The following is a 17335-nucleotide window of genomic DNA, read 5'->3' as shown; positions in this document are numbered from 1 at the left end:
ACCCAGCTCTAGATTTTCTATCCTAGCACCTTCTGAATTACACAGCTAAAAGAAACAATTCTAAGCTGGGAACTGGTGGCTCACGCCTGTAATCCTACCTACTCAGGAGGCTGAGATCTGAAAATCACTGTTCAAAGCCAGACCAGGCAGGAAAATCAGTGAGATTCTTTTCTCCAATGAATCACCAGAAAACCAAAAGTTGTGCTGTGACTTAAGTTATAGAGCACTTGCCTTGAGCTGAAGAGCTCAGGAGGCTGGGAAGGTGGCTCAGTGGTAGAGTGCTTGCCTTGCATGCATGAGGCCCTGGGTTCAATTCCTCAGCACCACATACACAGAAAAAGCCGGGAGTGGTGCTGTGGCTCAAGTGGTAGAGCACTAGCCTTGAGCTGAAGAGCTGAGGGACAGCGCCCAGGCCCAGAGTTCAGGCCCACAATTGACAAAAAAAAAAAAAAAAAAAAAGAGCTTAGGGACAACACCCAGGCCCAGAGTTCAAGCCCCATGACAGACAAAAAAAAAAAAGAAGAAGAAGAAGAAGAAGAAGAAAAGAAAAGAAAGAAAGAAAACTCTAGAGCATGAAAACTGTGTCACTAGCAAGACACAGGCCCCTGCCAGTCTGTGTCTCTTTCCTCTTGTTGCCCTAACTACCAAAAACTTCATGGCTTAAAGCCACAATGATGCACCTCTTGTGGTCTGGAGAACAAGTGTGTAGTCAGAAGGTAGCAGGACTGGTCCCTCCTGGGGCTCCAGGGAGGATCTTTGTCCTGCCTGTCCCAGCTTCCAGAGGCTTCGCATCCCTTGGCTCATGGTTCCCTCCTCCTTCTTTAGGGCAGCAGCATAGCATGTCCCAGTCACTGTCCTCTTTTGAGGACCCTGTGGTGATGCTGAGCCTCAAGTGACCCTGGATCATCCCAGGATGATCAAGCTCAAGGTTCTTAAGCTTAATCCCATCTGCAAAGTCTCTCTTGCCACATGAGGTGACAGCCAGAGGCTCCAGGGACCAGGATGTTGATACAGCCATCATTGCATTGTTCACCACAAGTCTGAATCAGGACTAGAGGGGCTTCCATAGTGGGACAGCTGGCTGAAGGCCAGATATGAGGGCTGGGTTTAGGCTTTGGCTCCTTACTCCACAGAAACCTGAAGCCCGCCCATGGGCCTGTCATGGGGAAGGTGGAAGAGGTCCTCTAGGGATGAGGCCTCATCTGAAGAAGCCACTACTTTAAAAGAGACACTGCCGGGTACCAGTGGCTCCTGTCTATAATGCTAGCTACTCAGGAGGCTGAGATCTGAGGATCGTGATTCAAAGCCAGCCCAGGCAGGAAAGTCCGTGAGACTCTTATCTCCAATAAACCACTCAGAAAACTGGAAGTGGTACAGTGGCTCAAGTAGAGCACTAGCCTTGAGCTGAAGAGCTGAGGGACAGCTTTCAGGCCCAGAGTTCAAGCCCCATGACCGGCAAAAAAAATAAAAATAAAAGGGACACTTAGGAGCTGAGTTTGGTGGTTCTCTCTGTAATCCCAGCTACTTAGAAGGCATCAATCAAGAGGACTGTGGTACAAGGTCATGCTGACACTATCATCATGTCAACCAATAGTTGTATATGGTGGTATATCCCTGTAAGTTCAGCTATACAGGAAGCATCAATAGGAGGATGTCAATCTAGGCCAGCCTGAGCATAAATGTCTTGCATTTTCTTTAGCAAAAATAGCTAAGGGTATAGTTTAAGTGGTAGTGTGCCTGACTAGCAAATGTGAGGCCCTGAGTTCAAGAACTACCAGAGAGAGAAAGAGAGAAGGGTAGGGGGAGAGAAAGACAGCTGGGCCCAACCTACCCCAATAAGGGCACTGGAATGAGGGGGCCAGCTGCTTGGGGTAATCTGTGCCATGCTGGCAGGCCATATATTTAGGAAGTATTCAATAAAGAGGTATTTATTGTTGCTATTATTTTTTTTTTTTTTTTGCCAGTCCTGGGACTTGAACTCAAAGCCTAGGCATTGTCTCTGAGCTTCCTTTGCTCAAGGCTAGCACCGTGACCCCAGTGCCACTTCTGGCTTTTTCTGCTTATGTGGTACTGAGGAATTGAACCCAGGGCTTCATGAATGTTAGGGAAGCACTCTACCACCGAAGCCATATTCCCAGCCCACTATCATCCTTTAACATGGAGTAACAGTTAACTTTCATGTCACCAGATGAAGAGTGACAAGTGGGATTCAGAGTGAGTTCAGGGACCCCAGCACTCAGCTGAGAAACTATGTGGGTTCTTGGCAAGACTACAAGGAAGATGGGTAAGAACTGAGTGCATAGAGAGACACACACCTGGAGAAACAGAGACGGAGATGTGGAAACAAAGACTGAGAGGGTGTTAGAGACAAACACAGAGATGGAAAGAAAGAGACAGATCTTCAAAAGATGAAGACCAGAAATAAGCAGAGAGAACCAGGCACTATTAGCTCACACCTGTAAACTCAAGAGGCTGAGATTTGAGTACCTTAGTTTGAAGCCTGCTCAGGGCAGAAAATTCTGAGATTTTTACCAGCAAAAAGCTGGAAGTGGGCCAGGTGCGGGTGGCTTGTGCCTGTACTCCAAGTTACTTGGGAGGCAGAGATCTAAGGATTGTGATTTGAAGCCAGCCCAGGCAGGAAAGTCCATGAGACTCTTATCTCTAATTAACCACCCCAAAACTGGAAGAGGAGCTGTCACTCAAAATGGTAGAGCACTAGCCTCAAGCACGGACAGTTCACGGACAGTGTTCACGGACAGTGCCCAAGCCCTGAGTTCAAGACCCATGACCCACAAAAAAAACCTGGAGGTGAGTGGTATGGTTCAAGTGATAGAGTGCCAGCCTTGAGTGAAAAATCTAAGGGCCAGTGCTCAGGCCGAGCTCAAGCCTGTGTGTGTGTGTGTGTGTGTGTGTGTGTGTGTGTGTGTGTGTGTGTGTGTGTGTGTGTGTGTGTGTGTGTGTGTGTGTGTGTGTGTGTGTGTGTGTGTGTGTGTGTGTGTGTGTGTGTGTGTGTGTGTGTGTGTACATGTACATACACACACAAGCAAGGAAGAAGACTCAGAGTTCTTGTACTCCAGCAATTCTGGGGCTACCCAACACACCATCTCCACAACCCTGGAGTCCCCAGTGCAACTCAGACATGATCATGGGAAAAAAAATGTCTGTGCTCAAAGGCTGATGCTGGCAGGTGTCAGCATGCCTGCTCTCTCCGAAATTGTAGAGTCCATGCTGCCTTACACACTTTGGGAATGCAGGAGCCCTTGGTCTCCATGTCTGTGTCTTATTTCTCTACCTCCTTTCTTTGATTCTAGCTCCCTCTCTGTCTCTGGAAGACTCCATCCCTGTCTCTATATTTTTCTTTCTGCTTTGTAAGAGAAAGAGAGAGAGAGAGAGAAAGAAAGAGAGAGAGTAGCCACAGTTCTAATTCCAGCTTTTTGGTGCTTAATTGGAGATGTCTTACTGACTTTCCTGCCTGGACTGGCTTTGAACTGTGATCCTCAGCTCTCAGCCTCCTGAGTAGCTAGGATTACAGGCATTTATAGGCTACCCTCCCCTTCCCCTTCCCCCCTCCCCCCTCCCCCCCCTCTCCTCCTCCTCCTCCTCCTCCCTGATCCTCAGCTCTCAGCCTCCTGAGTAGCTAGGATTACAGGCATTTATAGGCTACCCTCCCCTTCCCCCTCCCCCCCTCCCCCCCTCTCCTCCTCCTCCTCCTCCTCCTCCTCCTCCTCCTCCTCTTCTTCTTCTTGTGGGGGTGGCGGGGCACAGGGCTTGAACTCTAAGCCTAGGTGCTGTCTCTGAGCTCTTTAGCTCAAGTCAAGCACTCTACCACTTTGAGCCACAGTGCCACTTCTGGTTTTATGGTAGTTAACTGGAGATACGAGTCTCACAAACTTTCTTGCTCAGTCCTGCTTTGAGTTGTGACTCTCAGGTCTCAGCCTCCTGAGTAGGTAGGATACCAGGTGTGAGCCACCTGTACCTGGCATAGGCTAATTTCTTACTCCACTACTGTGGGGCCTGAAGACTGTGGTGTGCAGCCCTGTGGAGAGGGTGCCCAGTGTGAGGAATGAATCAGATAGAAGACAGCCATGGAGAGTGTGAGGACAATGTGTCTACAGGCCATCTGCCCATGTGACCCCAGCTTTTGTTAGATAGGTCTCCAAACACATCCTCACCCAATCACAAGATAAGGCCCCCTAGGCCAGGAGGACAGACTGTTGACAGGCTGAGGTCTTAGGATCGTCATTTGAAGCCAGTCCAGGCAGGGACAGCAGGGACTCTCAGGCCTGGCAGGATTGCTTTCTATTGCCCACAGCAGCTGAGCAGAGAACTGGTTGTTCCCAAAACACCAGCCACATTTCCTTGTTACCAACGGCACCCTTGATGAATTTGTAGTCACTCAGAGGTCATCACAGCTTTGGTGCCCCAAGCATGCCTGTGGCTTTTACCTGAGGAAAGTCACCACTCTTTGGCAGGAAGCTGGAGGCAGTAGCTACAGAAGCATAGCTGGTGTCTGGACAAGGATGGCCACCAAGGAACGTGGAGCTCATGAACTGGCTGGGGGAAAAGACAGAGGAAGGTAAGCATAGGCTGCTGGAACATAGGTTCCCTTCCTGCACTCTACTCAAGACAGAGCTTAGCAAGACATGGCTCTGAGGATCCACATAGCCCCCATCCTTCTTCTGGCTCCAGCTGGTGTCAGTGGAGGTCAACCCTATGGGGACCAACCCTGGCCCAATATGGCCCCTCAGACCTGTCCCCAAGCTAGGAAGGCAGGTCTAGGTGGGTGCTACTGGCCCAGGGGGCAACAAAGAAGGATGGACACTGGGCCCTCAGGACTGGGAGCTCTGATTTCTGCACTGAGAAGCATGGGGCTGAGGGCTGACTTACGGGCTCTCACTGGAGAAGGCTGGATACGGCGCCTGGGAGAAACTGCCCCACCATGGACAGTGCAGCAAGGCATTCTGAAACATAGCAAGGGCAGGAGTCAGGGACAAGTGTGTGGGAGGCCAGTAGGGAGGGTATAAAGGACTTCATAAGGTCGTGTGATGGCTCTGTAATCAACTGGGGCTTCACTCTGGACCACTTGGGAGTTATTTAACTACCTGGTGCCTAAGTTTCGCTTTCTACAAGATATAACCCCAGGAGGACTCAAATTCCTGGAGCTTAGCCGGGCGCTGGTGGCTCACGCCTGTAATCCTAGCTACTCAGGAGGCTGAGATCTGAGGATCACGGTTCAAAGCCAGCCCGGGCAGGAGAGACCGTGAGACTCCTATCTCCAATAAAACCACCAGAAAACCGGAAGTGGCGCTTTAGCTCAAGTGGTAGAGCGCTTGCCTTGAGCTGAAGAGCTGAGGGACAGCGCCCAGGCCCAGAGTTCAAGCTCCATAGTCGACAAAAAAAAAAAAATTCCTGGAGCTTCCCATATGCCAGGCTCAGGGCCTAGGGACCCTATTTGGAGGCTCCCCTAATCTAGATGGTAGAGGAGGCGCTGGGGTATAACATTATGGCAAACACCTGCTAGCATGCAGGAGGTTCCATTCCCCCTCAAAAAAAAAAAAAAAAAGGGAAGTGAAGCTATTTGCAAAGAACTTTGTGTTGTAAGAGATTCCTGTGTCCTGCTGGGGGGTGGGCCATGGATTCATTTTCCTGCAGAAAAGGCAGACCTCAGTAGGCTCCTGCTCCAGAGCCAGTCCCAATAAGGCTCTAGTTTTCCCTCTGTACAGCATCTTTACAATAAAAAAGAAAAAAAAAAGACTCTAGTTTCTCTGCACTAGCCACTAGGGAAGCCCCCATGGTCAGGCTGATTACCAGGTGAGGGGGCTGCTTAATGTCCTCCCCAGGATCTCCCTGGACACAACTCCAGGGCTCATCCACTTCTACCCTCTCTGACTTGCATTACCGGGAAGCTGGCCACGCTCCAAGACCCACATCTTCCATGCCCCCTTCAAGAAGTGTTGGTACACCCAGGTACCAGTGGCTCATGCCTATAATTCTAGCTACTCTAGTGACTGAGATCTGAGGATTGAGATTCAAAGCCAGCCTGGGTAGAAAAGTCCATGAGACACTTATTTCCAATTAGCATAAATAAAGCCAGAAGTGGAGCTATGGGTCACATGACTGAGTGCCAGCCTTGAGCAAAGAGCCACGCCTGAGTGGGAAGCACCGAGTTCAAGCCCCAACACTGGCACAAAATTAGATAAATTAATAACATTTCCCTTGGGATTTTTCACTAGCAGTCAGAGAGGTGGCACGTGTGATTAGTACAGAAATGGGCACCTAATCCCCAGCCAGACAATCAGATCCTACCTGTAACATGTCTCTTGGATTCAGAGGGGCTGCTCTCTCTTGTGAAACAAAAAGGGCAGCTTAAGAGCTATATGATATGGCCTGTGGGGTGACATCCCAGACTCTGCCACAGCTCAATCTAAGACAGAGCTAGGAAGCCTTCCCTCCATGCTCAGGGTACCCAGTGGAGGCACAGGACCAAGTTAGGGTTCCACCAGGACTTTTTACCCCAGGGACCAACATTCATATGCCAGTCCAGACTCCAGTTTCTGAGTCCTTAGGGCAGTTAGGATCCTCATGCCTGCCTAGAAGGAGCCGCAGAAGCTTGGCTTCCCTGAAATGTCACCATAAAGGGGAGAGGGAAGTGGCACTTTTTTTTTTTTTTTGCCAGACCTGGGGCTTGAACTCAGGGCCTGGACACTGTCGCTGAGCTTCTTTTGCTCAAGGTTAGTACTCTACTACTTGTGCCACAGTGCCACTTCTGGCTTCTTCTGTTTATGTGGTACTGAGGAATTGAACCCAGGGCTTCATGCATGCGAGGCAAGCACTCTACCACTAAGCCACATTCCCAGCCCAAGCAGTGGCACATTCTGCAATCATTCTGTATCCATCCTCTGTACACTCTCCACCCATGGTTCTGACCCAACCCATGAATCCTATTTTGGAAACACACTCTTAAAATATAGCCGCACTATATATAGCAGCGGAAATTGGACTCTCCCCAAAGGCCCAATAACAGGGAAGTAATTAGGCAGATTATAGCTGTGCAGATGAGGGATCAGAGGAAGAATGGGGGAGACATAGAAAAGTATGGGCAGGGCACATGGTGGGAGAAGGAGTGACAGAGAACTAGATCCTTGTCCCTTGCCTCAACCCCAGCTATGGGCACTGAACATCAGTTAGGGTTCCCAAGTTGCAAGTGACTCCTACCATATCTCATATCTAGGTTTTTGCTCCCAATACTTGCAAATTATGGGGACCCTTTTGTTATTTGTTTATTTGTTTATTGTGTGTCAGTCCTAGGGTTTGAACTCAGGGCCTGGGTGTTGTTCCTGAGCATTTTTGCTCAAGGCTAGTTTTGGTGGTTAATTGGAAATAAGAGTTTCATAGGCTTTCCTACCTGGGCTGGCTCTGAACCACAATCCTCAGCTCTCAGCATCCTGAGTAGCTAGGATACTGGTGCCCAGCTCTCCATTTTTTGACTGGTGTGTGTGTGTATGTGTGTGTGCGTATGCGTGCGTGTGTGTGTGTGTGTGTGTGTGTGTGTGTGTGTGTGTGTGTGTGTGTGTGTGTGTGTGTGTGTGTGTGAGACCTCAGGGTTTGAGTATTGTCTCAGCTTTTTTACTCAAGGCTAAGCCACAGTTCCACTTCTGGCTTTTTGTTGGTTAACTGGACATAAGTGTCTCAGGAACTTCCCAGCTTGGACTGGCTTAGAACCATAATCCTCAGCCTCCTGTGCAGCTAGGTTTATAGATATGAACCACTGGTGCCCATTGTGGGATTCCCTTTAAGCAACTTCCTATTCTATATGCTACTACCTGGGCAAAACATGAGTTCGTCCTTTCCAAGGGGATTACTATGTCCCTACTACGGCCACCCTGAGTTCTATAGGATCCCTGTAGCTATTTCCAAGCTCTGTGGAAACCTAGACTTGTTCTTGCTTTTCTTCCCACCCAGCCTTTTCTTACTCATCCTGGATGGACAGACAACAATCAAGGCCCATCGCAGCAGGAGGAAACAAAGAGGGGGAAGGGTGGCCAGGAATGCAGCTAGGAGCAAATCCTGACCATCTCCAGTCAGAGGGGACTGCAGGGGTGCTGTACTCCATGCAGTCTCACAGTCTCCATTGTCACACACCCTACTTACTCTCCTCACTATCTCTGGCAAGTCTCTTTGTCAAGTCATGTAGTTTACTTTCCTTCCCACTATGGCAAGAGCCTGATTTGTGCGTGCATGCGTGCGTGCGTGCGTGCGTGTGCGTGTGTGTGTGCCCCCCTCTGTCCTCCTCCCCCCTTTGTGCAGGTCCTAGGGCTTGAACTCAGGCCCTAGGTGCTATCCTTAAGCTTTTTTGCTAAAGACTTTACCATTTGAGCCACCTGTGGCTTTTTAGAACTTAAATTGAGATAAGAGTCTCACAGACTTTCCTGCCTGGGCTGGATCTTGATCTCTCCTGAGTAGCTAGGATTACAGACATAAGCTACCAGTGCCCAGCTACTTAAGACATTTTATTCACAGTCAAAATTGGAATGATGTCCTTCAGTAGATGACAAGGATAAGATCTCCTTCAGGAGGTGACTGCTAAATGGACTGGTACTAGTAGCTAACACCTGTCATCCTGGCTACTTAGGAGGATCTCAGTTCGATGCCAGCCCAGGGGAGAAAAGTTCCAACCCATAGCTGAGTGTGTGGCACACTCCTGTCATCCCATGTTATGTAGGAAGCTGAGATAGGGAGGATTGTGGTACCAGGTCAGCCTGGACAGAGAAGTGTGTGTGAGAGATTTCATTTCGATAGAGAGAAGCTTGATGCAGTGGTACACATCTGTCATTCCAGCAACAATAAGATATAAAAGTACTGGAGTTCGGCTGGGAATGTGGCTTAGTGGTAGAGTACTTGCCTTGCATGCATGAAGCCCTGGGTTCAATTCCTGAGCATCACATAATTAGAAAGAGCCAGAAGCGGTGCTGTGGCACAAGTGGTACAGCGCTAGCCTTGAGCAAAAGAGCTCAGGGACTGCACCCAGGCCTTGAGTTCAAGGCCCAGGACTGGCAAAAAGTAAAAATAAAAATAAAAGTATTGCCAGGCACTGGTGGCTCATGCCTGTAATCCTAGCTGCTCAGGAGGCTGAGATATGAGGATTGCAGTTCAAAGCCAGCCCAGGCTGGGAAGGTGGCTCAGTGCTAGAGCGCTTGCCTTGCATGCATGAGGCCCTGGGTTCGATTCCTCAGCACCACATAAGCAGGAAAAAAAAAGTATCACATGTTTTTGAGCTGGGAAGGTGGCTCAGTGGTAGAGCGCTTGCCTTGCATGCATGAGGCCCTGGGCTCAATTCCTCAGCACCACACAAACAAAAAAAAAAGCCAGAAGTGGCACTGTGGCTCAAGTGGTAGAGTGCTAGCCTTGAGCTGAATCCCTGAGGGACAGCACCCAGGCCCAGAGTTCAGGACCCATGACCAGACCCCAAAAAAAAAACAAAGCCAGCCCAGGCAAGAAAGTCCGTGAGGCCTGAACTCTGGGCCTGGGCACTGTCCTTCAGCTCTTCAGCTCAAGGCTAGCACTCTACCATTTGAGCTATAGTGCCACTTCCAGTTTTTTCTGCTTATGTGGTGCTGAGGAATCGAACCCAGGGCCTCATGCATGCAAGGCAAGCATTCTACCACTGAGCCATCTTCCAGCCCCACCATGAGACTCTTTATCTCCAATAAACCAGCAGAAAACTGGAAGTGGCGCTGTGGCTCAAGTGGTAGAGTGCTTGCCTTGAGCTGAAGAGCTGAGGGACAGTGCCCAGGCCCAGAGTGCAAGCCCCATGACCGACCAAAAAAAAAGAAACGAGGCTGGAGGCATTGCTCAGCAATGCTAGCAGGCATGAAGCCCTGAGTTCAAACTCTACCACACACACACAAAAAGGAAAAAGCAAAAGCACATTACATTACTAAGTTTAAGCAGCTAAGCCAGGCACCAGTGGCTCACGCCTGTAATCCTAGCTACTCAGGAGGCTGAGATCTGAGGATCATGGTTCAAAGCCAGCCCGGGCAGGAAACTCTATGAGACTCTTATCTCCAATAAACCACTAGAATACCGGAAGTAGCTCTGTGGCTTAAGTGGTAGAGTGCTAGTCTTGAGTTGAAGAGCTGAGGGATAGCCCCCAAGCCCAGAGTTCAAGTCCCATGACCGACAAAAAAAAAAAAAAAAAGAAGGCAGTGTGAAAAGACAACAATGCTGTATGATTCCAACAATGATATTTTGAAAAAGGCAAAGTTATAGATTTGAATGAGATTGTTGTGGGAGGAGAATCAATGAGTGGAGCACAAAGGACTTTTGGAGCACTGACACTATTCTGTGGGGTGTTCTAATGGAAGACATATTTATCAAATCCATAAAATGTTCAGCATAGAGAGTGAGCTTTCAAGTTAACTTTGGACTTGAGCTAAGGATAATGTATATGTATCTGCTTTGGCCCATTAATTGTAACAGCTTCCCATGCAAATGCAGGCTGTTAGTAAGGGGACAGAGAGGGCATAAGAATATGGGAAATTAGCTCCCAGTGGTTTCCTATAAACCAAAACTGATGATGAAATAGTATATTACATAGTCAGTGCACACTTGTAATCCTAGCACTCAGGAGGTTGAAGCAGAAGGTACACATTCTAGGCCAGCCTGAGCTGCAACTGTCTTTAAAAAAACAAAAAAAAGAGGCTAGGACTAGGAATGTGGCTTAGTGGTAGAGTGCTTGCCTAGCATGCATGAAGCCCTGGGTTCAATTCCTCAGTACCACATAAACAGAAAAAGACAGAAGTGGCACTGTGGCTCAAGTGGTAGAGCACTAGCCTTGAGCAAAAGAAGCTCAGGGACAGTGCCCAGGCCCTGAGTTCAGTTCAAGCCCCAGGGCCAAGATTAAAAAAAAAAAAGGAAAAAGAAAGCTCTTAGAGGAGATCCTCACTTCAGTGAAACCTGGAAGGGACGGCCTAGGCAGAGCTTCAGCAGTGCCTTTCCCAGATGGCTAGCAACTTCTGCAAAAACAAAAACAAAAATAACAAAATCTTTATGGCTGAAAGCCCATGAAGGCACTGGTTGCTCAGCTGAAGGTGAATCCCCAGAGGATTCTTTCTGTAGGAAGAATCTCACTCAGAGATGAGTCCTTCTCCAGGGCTCCAGGAGAGCTGGCAGAGGCAGAACTCTGAACTGAAAAGGTCAGGGTCAAGGTCAAATTCTGAAGGGCAATAGCCAGAATTCACTTGAGAGTGTCTCTGAGTCCTGCTTTGTGGCCTCAGGGATGACGGCCTGCACTCACCTGCAGCGGGATGCTGCCCGCTGGCGGGAGTTCATGCTGAGGACACTCCCCATCCATGGCAGGTCCCACTGCGAGCATCGGGTGGCAGGTGGGAGCTCCACAACCTGAGGCCACAGGGACAGCTATCTGGGTTTCTCCTTGTGTGTCAGTGGTGGCGGCATCATGTCCTGTGAAAGGGAGATGTGGATATGCTTAGGTTGTCTTAACATTGATCACCTGGCCTCCTTTGCCTTCTAGAGCAGCCAGAGGTGGAAAACCCAGAGGGCTCCCTCCTTCCCCACATGTCTCCAGCCCACTCTGGCCATCCCAGCTGTGGAAGCACTTTCCCAGATCCTGACCACACCTGTTAACAATTAACTTGGGCAACAGGGCTGTAGCCACCACCCTTAGAGAAGCTGCTCATAATGGGAGTCAGCAGTCAGGCTGGCCCTTGTAACCACTAGTCTAAGGCTGCACAGTTCACCCCAACACCTTTTGGGTTGGGTATCCACCAGTGGCCTAGGCCCTAGCCCTGTTCCTCTGCAGCTTCACAAAGCTGTCAATGCTCGTGTCTCCCAGGAGTGGTCAGGGGTCAACTTGAACCAGGAAGAATCTCAGTATGGTTTGGGGGATTAGGGACATACTAATGACCCTCCCCCCAGGATTTTCCTGGCTTGGAGGGCAAGCAGACACTGAGTTCCCACCACTATCAGATGTTCAAGGGCAACTCTGACCTGCCCTGGGGGGGCTCTGGTACTGCCCAGGAACCCAAACTAGCCTGTGGGGTGGCAGTGGGAGTGCTCAGAACTTGGGCAGACAGCCCAGAATTTTAATCACCAAGGGAGGCAGGAAGGGGAGGTGGCCACCGCTCCCGGCCAAGCCCTGGAGTGCAGAAATCCTCGGGACTTCCAGTAATCGGCAGCTAGCCACATGCACGCACACACGCAGCAGCTTGTGCAATCCCAAGGGTGGGGGAGGGTGCTGCCTTGTCCCTGAGCCTCCAGGGACAGTGGGCAGGAGGGAAAGGGGCCAGCAATGGTCAGAGGTACCCCCACAGACAGATCAGGCCATCAGGAAGAGCAGGGGCTTACTTGCCCCAGGTGGTCCTGCCCTGTGCTTGCCCCTGTTGTACAGCTATTGCTTCCTGCTGTTGTGCCCTGGCTACCTCTTCCCTTGGAGACCAAGACTAACTACAATCTGGCCAGAGCTGGGTGGCAGACCATTTCCCTCCAAGAATGTACAGATTGTTTGTAATATGGGGACTTAATGGGTTTTCATAAAGATCTTGGGGTGAGGCAGGCCAGGTCTGGTCTCTGCTTCTATACTGGCAGATACCCTCAGCCAGCTTAGTGGCACGTGAGCTCCCCTGGCCTTAGTTGACTCATCTGGAAAGGGACTGTTTGGGGGCTGAATGGACCGGGCATGCCAGCGTCTCAGTGGCTGCCAAAAGTGACCCTGCTTCTAAGTCTCTAGCACATGGCCCATACTGGGTCTCTCCAAGAAGCTCATGGCACCTGGACAAGTCAGTATCTGCTAGTAAGGGGCAGGATCCATCCCCATTCACTCAGGGGATAGCCCTTCAGAAGAAATTGGCCTCAAAACCAGTGCTCTCCCCACCCCATCCACAGACTTCCTGCCAGCCATTCTTATACCCTGGGTTGTATGTTAGGCCTGAGGTCACAATATTAGGTTGCTGGCTTGGAAAATAAATTCCACTGGAGAGGGGCACATAGTAGTCTACAAGAGAGCCCAGGGCTAGAATCAAGAAATCTAATAACAGATGCTGGAGGAGATGTAGCCAAAAGGGAACCTTACTGCATTGTTGGTAGGAGTGTAAACTTGTTTAACCACTTTGGAAAGCAGTATGGAGGTTCCTCAAAAGATTCCACATAGAGCTTCCCTATGATCCAGCAATCCCACTTTTGGGCATTTACCCAAACGATCACAAACAAGGCTATACTAGAGCTACCAGCACAACTAGGTTTATCGCAGCATTTATTTACCATAGCTAAGATATGGAACCAACCCAGATGCCCCTCAGTAGATGAATGGATCAAGAAAATGTGGCATATTATACAATGGAATTCTATGCCTCCATCAGAAATAATGACATCAGGGGCTGGGAAGGTGGCTCAGTGGTAGAGCACTTGCCTTGCATGCTCGAGGCCCTGGGTTCGATTCCTCAGCACCACATAAGAAAAAAGCCGGAAGTGGCGCTGTGGCTCAAGTGGTAGAGTGCTAGCCTTGAGCTGAAGAGCTGAGGGACAGCACCCAGGCCCAGAGTTCAGGCCCCACGACCAGACCCCCCAAAAAAAAAAAAAATAATGACATCATTAGGAATGACTTTCCATTAGGAAATGGAAGTAAGCCAGGCCCAAAGAAACATAGGTCCCATGGTTTCCCTCATTTGCAATAACTAGTATATGTTTGGGACAAGCAGAAAAGGTCATAAGCTATGTACATATGACTATATAAGATGATGTTAAGTGAAATGAACCTCAAGATAGGGACACAAGTTGTTTTTTCTTTCTTGCTATTATTTTTAATGTATTTAATATGTACTATGTAATTTTTTTTTTGTTTCTCTTGTATGTTCTTCCCCCACGGTATACCCCTGTGGTCACTGTATTTGATGTTGGTTCCCTACATCTTATATATACATTTTTCTAATTTGGGGAGGGGAAGGGAAATAACAAAATGCTGAAATAAGGATATAGGTTGACCCATTGTAACAATGAGATATACAAGACACTATGTTGAAAACAAACTTTACAGCTTGAGGGGGAGGGAAGAGTTGGGGAGGTAGGGAGGAAAGAGATGGTAGGGGAAAAACAAAAGAGGAGGTAACAATGCTTGATATGAAATGTACTTATTACCTTGCTCATGTAACTGTAACCCCTTTGTACAGTATGTTTACAAAAAAAAAATTAAAAAAGAAAAAAAAAGAGTCCAGGGTGGTCCTCAGGGATACTATTACCACGGGACCCTCCAGTAGCAGTCTGAGCCTCACTTGTAGGTGTGCCCAGGCAGATCTTCCTTCCTGTGGTCTCTGAGCCTGCCCTACCCCCAGTCAAAAGGCCCCTGTGGATGTCCTGAATAGCAGCTCCAGAAGGTTTAGGTCTTACACTGTCAGCCAACATCAGGTTCAGAGAGCCCTTGACCTGTAGGAAGGCTTCCGACACAGCAGGAGAGAAGCTATGATGGAAAGTATGTGACAAAACCAAGGTCCATGCCTTGGCACACCCAGCAAGCTTCATTCAGACCCATGACTGGAGGAGGACAAGGAGGGAAGCAACATGACCATGAGATAAGTAACCACTGGATCTTTGAGGGAGAAAAAAAAAAAAATTTATAAAGCTGGGTGCCACACCTGTAATCTTAGATACTCAGGAGGCTGAGATTTGAAGATTGTGGTTCTAAGCCAGCCCAGACAGGAAAGTCCATGAGACTCTTATCTCCAATTAGTCAATAGAAAAGCCAGAAAATAGAGCTATGGTTCAAGTGGTAGGATGCTAGCCTTGCACACAAAAGCTAGGGGACAGCAGCCTGGCCCTAAGTTCAAGCCCAAGGATCAGCACATGCATGCTCACGTGCATGTGCATGCGCACACACCACCACCACCACCACCACCACCACCACCACCACCACCACCACCACCACCACCGCCACCGCCACCACCATCACCACCAAGAACAACAACAACTAAGAAATGTTTGAGATGAGTACCGGTGGCTCATACTCGTAATCTTAGCTATTCAGAAGGCTGAGATATAAGGATCCCAATTTGAAGCTAGACCAAGCAAACTAATCCAAGAGTCTCTTATTTCTAATTAACTATCAAAAAGTCAGGAATGGAGGTGTGGCTCCAACGGTAAAGTGCCAGTATTAAGGGAAAAAGCTAAGGGACAGCATCTAGGCCCTGAATTCAAGCCTCAGTACCAGCTTTCCCTCTCACCCCACGACACACACACAAAGGAGATGGGAACAGGGCCCTAGTAAAATGCAGGTTGGGGGGGTAAAATGACACAGCACTTGGAAGTCAGTCTAACAACAGTTCATCCAAAAATTTAACCAAATATCCACAAGACCCAGCATTTCTACTCCCAGGCAGGCACCCGAGAGAGATGAAAACACACATTGATACAAAAACATCTCCATGGTGTCCACAGCAGCACATTTCACAACATCTACAGGTGGCAATAGTCCAAGTGCCAGAGACAAATGAGGGGATACACAGTATGCTTTGAGCATACACTGAAGCATCACACAGCCACGAACAGGACAAGGCTCTGACACATCACAACATGAAGGGATCTTGAGGATACCATGCTAGTGAGAGTACTAGACATATGAGGGTCCAAGTGTGTGCCTCCATTGGCAGGAGATATCTAGAACAGGAGAGCCCAGAAATATGGAATGGACTCATAGATGCCAGGAGCTGGGGAAGGGACAAGGGGTGACATTGCCTGTTGCCATTATCCAAATCCTCTGTGGACTACGCTTACTAGGGCAGAGACCACTACTAGGGCAGGTCCCAACTCAATAAGAGTCACCTTGTCCAGTGACCCAACTTCCTTGACTCCCTGTTCCCCTCCCTCCATTCCCTCAGGACCCATGCCTCCTCTATTCCTCTAAGGGCTCCATTCCTCTGCCACTGACCCAAATCTCAAGTTCCTCCACCATCAAAAGGCAGCTCAGTCCTGTCCATATGTACCATGAATAACAAACCCAGGAAGTGCAACAGGTGAGAATCTTAGAGGACAAACAAATATGTCACAGATGCCTCTGCCTGGCAGCAGGGAGCCCCTGCTTTGGCCTTGTAGCTCTGCTGGCAGAATGGCCTGGTGAGAACATGCAGCCCTGTTCACAGCTGGTGTGTGTCATGCCTGGAGTGGGGGCTGGTTACAAGGCTCCCATGTAGGAGGCACTACATGCTGGATCTTGCTTACTTTGGAGGAATGAGTGCCCTTCTCCTAGAGTCAAGTTTTCCAAGTAAGCCATGGAAAAAAGGGAAAGGAAAATAGGATAAGTAGACTAAGGGGACAATGCCTGGGGGCCGCGGGGGAGTAGAAGGGACCAGTGGCTGGTATCTCTTACCCCCTCCTTGGACCAATTTCAGCATGGGACTGGGTACCCACAGCAAGCCACAGGGTCTTACCCACTTAAACCACCATCAGCCCAGCCTCTCAAAGTTTATGAACTGGCTGCCCAGACCTGGCTGAGGCTCTTTGGAGATTTCATTAAGCAGTAGCCCACAGTGACTACAGCTACTACTGTCCCTGAACTGGAGCAAGGTTGCTACCATCCAAAAACCTTAGCCACTGCCCATGTGGCTCAAGTGGTATCAGCAGAGTCTCATCCAAGAAGGCTAAGAGAAAGCCGGGTGCTAGTAGCTCATGCCTATAATCGTAGCTACTCAGAAGACAGATCTGAGGGATCAAGGTTCAAAGCCAGCCTAGTCAGTAAAGTCTATGAGACTCTTATCACCAATGAACTACCAAAAAGCCAAAAGTAGAGTTCTAGATCAAGTGGTAGAGCAATCTTAAGCAAAAGAAGTTCAGGGACAGCATTCAGGCCTTGAGTTCAAGCCCCAGGACCAGCAAAAAGAAAAAAAAAAAAGCTAAGAGGGTGGCAAGAGGACCTTGCTATTGCAAGACCCTGCATGCCTCCCTCCCTGGAGCAAGCCTGGCCCCTTCTGCAGGTGAAGACTGTGGCTGACAGATGGAGATAATGGTGGCCAGCTGTGCCCATACTGTCACGCCACCCTCTCCCTGCACAGTGATTATATTATGCTATCTGATGAAGACACAGAATATCCTTGACAAAGCCCTGACCACAGAGCCTAAAGCCACACTCAGAAGCTTATAAGTCTCAGCCAGGCACTGCTGGCTCATGCTTGTTTTTTTGTTTTTGTTTTTGGTCCAGTTGTGGGGCCTGAACTCTAGGCCTGGCCGCTGTCCCTCAGCTCTTCAGCTCAAGGCTAGCGCTCTACCACTTGAGCCACAGCACCACTTCTGGCTTTTTTCTTTTTGCTTATGTGGTGCTGAGGAATCGAACCCA

The 17335-nt window shown here is 49.1% G+C and overlaps 1 protein-coding gene across 3 annotated transcripts in view; it reads right to left on the bottom strand.

Annotated features, from left to right (window-relative positions):
• Positions 1-17335, bottom strand: part of Sbno2 (strawberry notch homolog 2) — a 71777-nt gene that overhangs the window by 35361 nt on the left and 19081 nt on the right. For 2 of the 3 annotated variants that reach the window (XM_042697090.1, XM_042697093.1), the window contains exons 2-4: positions 11297-11463; positions 4888-4961; positions 4446-4554 (exon numbers count right to left, since the gene is read on the bottom strand). In XM_042697090.1, coding sequence (XP_042553024.1) covers positions 4446-4554; positions 4888-4961; positions 11297-11374 — 261 coding nt within the window. In that variant the 5' untranslated portion in view covers positions 11375-11463. Of the gene's footprint in view, positions 1-4445; positions 4555-4887; positions 4962-11296; positions 11464-17335 lie in introns of those variants that run through there. The other variant, XM_042697091.1, reaches the window with a different exon arrangement.

This window comes from Dipodomys spectabilis, unplaced genomic scaffold, assembly GCF_019054845.1.
Source record: "Dipodomys spectabilis isolate Male_0828 unplaced genomic scaffold, ASM1905484v1 ptg000215l, whole genome shotgun sequence".
NCBI classification, from domain to species: domain Eukaryota; kingdom Metazoa; phylum Chordata; class Mammalia; order Rodentia; family Heteromyidae; genus Dipodomys; species Dipodomys spectabilis.
This window is presented reverse-complemented; position numbering and strand designations above follow the sequence as displayed.